General features: G+C 54.2%; 1 protein-coding gene across 1 annotated transcript; it reads right to left on the bottom strand.

Annotated features, from left to right (window-relative positions):
• Positions 1-2,632: 2,632 nt before the first annotated feature.
• Positions 2,633-4,720, bottom strand: G6M90_00g045660 (uncharacterized protein; the record flags this gene model as incomplete). Its single annotated transcript, XM_014689208.1, has 6 exons — positions 2,633-3,337; positions 3,408-3,833; positions 3,905-4,255; positions 4,366-4,446; positions 4,522-4,591; positions 4,707-4,720. 6 exons carry the CDS (start codon positions 4,718-4,720, stop codon positions 2,633-2,635), a joined length of 1,647 nt encoding a protein of 548 aa, XP_014544694.1.
• Positions 4,721-4,918: the final 198 nt, after the last annotated feature.

The following is a 4,918-nucleotide window of genomic DNA, read 5'->3' as shown; positions in this document are numbered from 1 at the left end:
GGTGGGAAACAGTGCTGTCTACAGGACGGCAGCTTCGACTTGGAAGGGAATCTCTGCGACAGTCGGTGGTGGCCGCGGTTTCGCGAGCTGGATGGACAAGGGCTGGTGGTCAAGAACTCAGTGGCTCAGACATGCGGTCGACGAGGCAAACCCAGATTCAGTGCCCATCCTCGGTCGGCCGGCGGCAAAAGGGAAACGCAGGAGAGGGGCAGAAGAAGAAGAAGAAAGGAAGGAACAAAAAAATGATCAAGACTCCGGCGCACGATGATGGCGAAATGCCATGCAGGCAGGCGATATGGCAAGAAAAGCGCGGTGAGGCAATGGAAGAAGCGGTAGTCGAAGCTGTGGCCGCCCAGTCCGAGTCTGGGATAATGACCCAGCCAAGCGTCGTTGTAATAGTGCTGGTGTGGTTGCTGCGGTCCAGTCTGGTGGTGTGCGGTCTGGTGCTGGCTGCTACCGCTGGCGTCTGGTACGGGGTGCGGCGCCCTACTGCTTCGGTGCTAGTGCCAGGTCAATCCAGCACCCTCGCCACGCCATTGGCCTTTTGCGGACGGCTTCGTGCCAACTGGGCATGTGTACAGTGGGTGTATCATGTACTACCAGCATTTCCTGACTGGATTGTGCTGCAGAGCCAGTGTCGATCCACCAGTCTCTCTCGTGCTGCATCCCACCACCGGACGCTCAGCTGTTTCTATTCCTACTACACCCCGGACCGCGCACCAACACGCAAAGATCACCGTGCTATTATTCTGTCGGCTTGTGCACTCGACCATCCTAGCCGTTCTCCTCTCTGCCCGTCAACTCGTCAAGCAGATATATCGACATTGTACTCTGTACATATGTACGAGGCATGTACGCCACTGTTTCTGCAGTGGGCCGCGGCAAAAACCACCAGTCCTCAAGTCCAACAGTTCGATACCGGGGGGCCGCTCGAGCCCGTCAAGACCAACCCTGGAGTGCTACTAGTAGTAGTCAATTTTGAGGAGCAGGAACCAGCAGCGGTTCCCAACGGTGCAGATGGCGCCGGGATTTGCCCTCTGCGCGCAGATCAAGTAGCACCACTCGTCCCAGAATCCACGCGTCGTTGGCCGCCTCTCTCCCGCACGGCTCGTCCACTCGACAAGGTCAAGGTGCCTTGAAAGAAAAGACCCGGCAAGGACAGCTCTTGATGAAATCCAATATCCACGGTTGACCGGCGGCCTGAGTGCGGAACCACCCAGCCAAGCAACCCTTGGACAAAGCCAATCATCCATCCCCCTTTTCACCCAAAACGACACCCATCACCAACGAGCCAATTCAACTCCACCTCAACCAAGATGAACAATGGCCTTGTCCCCGCTTCCAATATATATCGAAACGGGGTAAATAGAGTAGTCATTTCTACTCCGTACACAGCTTTACATTCGCCATCACACGCCAGATCATCTACCGCATCCGCAGCCATAAGCCATGTATGTCCCTGACAAACAGACGGCACCTAGGAGCATGCCATGTCGACCATCTACCCTAAACAGTCACAAACTCGACCAGACAAAGGCTCGAAGCTCCTCCAACCCCCAACAGTGACACCAATTCCCCCCGTACAAGGCAAGTGGATACCTCACCGAGTCATTTCTTCCCCGAAATGCCCCGTCCCCATACAGTCTTGAGGAAGAGAATAAAAAAAAAGGATTGCCCGTCCTGCAGCTGTCCAGCCGGCAGCGCACTTCACCTGGAAAACTCCAAAACTCGAAACGGCCACGTATACCCGGTTTCATGGTGAACAGCAGTGGACTTGTCAAATAGTCGCCAGGCGCCGCGCCAAATGGATCCATGGCGGCCGACATCGAGTCCTTTCTTACTCCGTAAGTACACGAGCCGCAAACGCCGGTCTATGCGTTGTGTACCGTCAAGACTCAAGTGAGACTCGACGCATGGGCCCAGGCGGCAAACCAGTGGAATGATGTCACTTGTCCGATACGCTTGCCGGTTTAATTGACCACTTTTGCGTCGCACAAAATAGTAATGCTGTTTGCCTCGTTGCATGCGGGCTTGCTTGGCCCGGCACCGGCGCGGGGACTGGTTGCATCCCACCACATCTTGCAGAGTACGTACGGAGCACCTATACGCATGAATTCGCCGCCACCGATGATGTGCCCGTTGATACGACCCGGGCTAGCCGCCTAGCGTCTCGAAATAGTCACATGCTTTTAGGAAATACGTAATTTATAGCCTAGCTATTGCATAGTCTAAATCGAGAGCGGCCCAGCTCTATTCTCTCTTTCTCGACCGTATCTATAGTTCGAAGTTTAGAAGAGATCAAATTCTATGCCAACCTCCCTTCGTCGTGCGAGTCTGGCTGATAACTGCTGTCCCTAGCATGACCTAGTATCAACGTCCCCCCGCCCGCTCTAGATATCCCGATATGACCCGAAATCCATCATTTCATAAGACCCGCAACATTTGTTCCCCCTATCACCTATCGTCTGGGAATGCTGGTTTTTCTTGCTTCTCTGGGTGGTGGTGGTGGTGGTAGTTGTTTTAGGATTAGATCCTCATGGAAACCGGATCCTCATGGAAACCGGATCCACATTCCCCATCATTCTTTCCCCATTCATGTTTACCCTACCATATTCCGCCTTGTCAATTTCATTCAATTGACCTGCTTGGAGGACTTTCGGCTGTGGCCGCCGTTAACAGAGACCTTGGATGAAGCACGCTCACGGCTGGGCAAATCAGTGCCGTTGGTAACACCATTGGTGGTGACTTTGGTGCCATTGGTCAGAGCAGAGGAAGCAAAGTTGAAGGACTGTGCCAAACGTCGCTCCTCGTTCCTGCGAGTGTTGACAAAGTCGGGATAGTTGAGCGTCAGTTCGACTGCACCGTTGACAATGTGGTCAACAGCCTCTACGCCCAGCATGAAGGAGTGGTCCTGGTTACCAACTTCATATCTCCAGCTGCCAAATCGACCACGAGACAGAATGTCCATATCCTGGAGCTTTGGTAGGACCTGCTTCAGCACGCCCTCACGCTCCAGAGACGGCGTAGGATAACCGTGGTCAAAGGCGCGGTGGTAGGTGGAGACGATTTCGTCTTCGGGCTTGAGCATCTCAGTATTGATCAATCCCTGGATGCTGTCCTTGAGCAGGTTTTCAACGTCGACGGGCTTCATGGAAGACTGCGAGACTTCCAACATGATGGACCAGTAAGGACCCTCCTTGGCCTCAGAAGACGTCTTTGTGCCGTCGGCAAGATACAGAGTGGGCAGTTTGGCGTCCTTCTGCGGCTGGTTGTAAGGAGAGTAGTTGGAGAAGATGGTGGCACGGTAAAATGGGCAGTTGTCCTCGGGGAAGTAGAGCTACAAGGCACAGTTAGTTTGTATTGTTCGATGAATGGGACCCAAAAGAGAGTAAATCTGCAGGCCTTACCCAGCACTTGTCACCGATGCGCTCGGGGCGCTCACCGCGAATACCAACACCAACAACGTGGGTGGTGGAGTAGAAAAGCTGCTTGGTAAGGCTCATGAGCTCCTGGTTGCCCATCTTCTCGGCGAGGTGGTCGACAGCCATGGTGTTGACCAGCTTGCCATAGCCAATAGTGGTGCCGTCGGCAAAGTGGACAACCTTGTTCTCAGCGTCGATTCTGGTAACCTCACCCTGCTTGCCGAAGCGCTTCTTCTCCTTGGGAAGAGTGTCGGCGACGGCGATCCAGATACCACCGGTACCATCGCGGGCGGGGAACCGGAAGGTAGCGTTGGGGCCCCAATTGCCGGCAACCTTGTTCAGGATGACATTCTTGGTGACGGTCTTGATATCAGGAGCAGCGACACGCTCACCGAGCCACTCGCATTGCATCTAGTTTGGTTCAGCCAACTTTGAGGACGGAATTTGGTAGTTATGACAGAGCGTCAACGGTGCCATCTTACCTTTGTGGTGGGAACGGCCCAGACCTTGTAGTTGTATGGGCGCATAAACATATCGGCAATACCCTCGCCCTGCATTCTCAGAATCCACTGGTCAAAGTCCTTGGGCTTGGTGTTGGCCACACGGCACTCCATGGCCGCATCAATGAGACCATCAATGGCCTTGACCTGGTCCTCCTTGGGCAGGATGGAAATGTTGTTCTGGAAGGGATAGGGGACCCAGAGGCCCTTGTAGCGAACGTAGGAGATGCGCTGGTGAGTGTACCAGTCATCATCCTTGGGAAGCGCTTCGTCGAGACAGTCGTCGAAGTACTTGTAGTGGGAGAAGATGACGTGGCCGCCAACATCGTACAGCTGTTTGGGAAGGGATCGGGTTAGCCTACAATTGCCTTTGAATTGCAAAAGGTCGCGCGGAGCGAGTAATGGAAGCAGCGCCAGCCAGCCTCGGGATGATGGAAACTTACGAAGCCCTCGTCGGTGGTATCAGTGCCGGCGAGACCACCAGCCTTGTCTGAAGAGTCAACAATCAGCCATGATGGGCCGTTCTGCGCGGTAAGAAGAGAAAAAAGTTAGCAATCGACCACCGCACTGGGATGAGAATCTGGCGGTGAGGGCCTCACAATCTGATTCAGTCGCTTGGCAGCACCGAGACCAGTAGGTCCCATGCCAATGACGAGGACATCAACGTTACTAGAAGAGAGGTGCGGTTAGTCTGACTGGTTTTTCCATCACGTCCCAATGCGCTCAATGCACTGTAGGCAGCTCCCGAGGGCAAAGGCGAGGATAATGGCAACAATCAACTCACATGTCGGCGCCCATGGTGGGGATTGTGATGCGGTGACGGCACAAGCGTAGATGAAAAGACTGGTAGGAGCAAACGAAGTAGCGTTAGCCACAACAAAATGCGACGCCTTGGAAATGCGATGATGCTGAAGGAGCAAAGAGGACAGACTGCGATCTCAAATCAGCGCGGGAATGCAGAGGGATGCCAGTAACGGTGACTGACCGACCAGTTGC

Source organism: Metarhizium brunneum, chromosome 2, assembly GCF_013426205.1.
Source record: "Metarhizium brunneum chromosome 2, complete sequence".
Taxonomy (NCBI): domain Eukaryota; kingdom Fungi; phylum Ascomycota; class Sordariomycetes; order Hypocreales; family Clavicipitaceae; genus Metarhizium; species Metarhizium brunneum.
The sequence above is the reverse complement of the archived record's forward strand: the minus strand, read 5'-3'. Positions and strand labels throughout refer to the sequence as shown.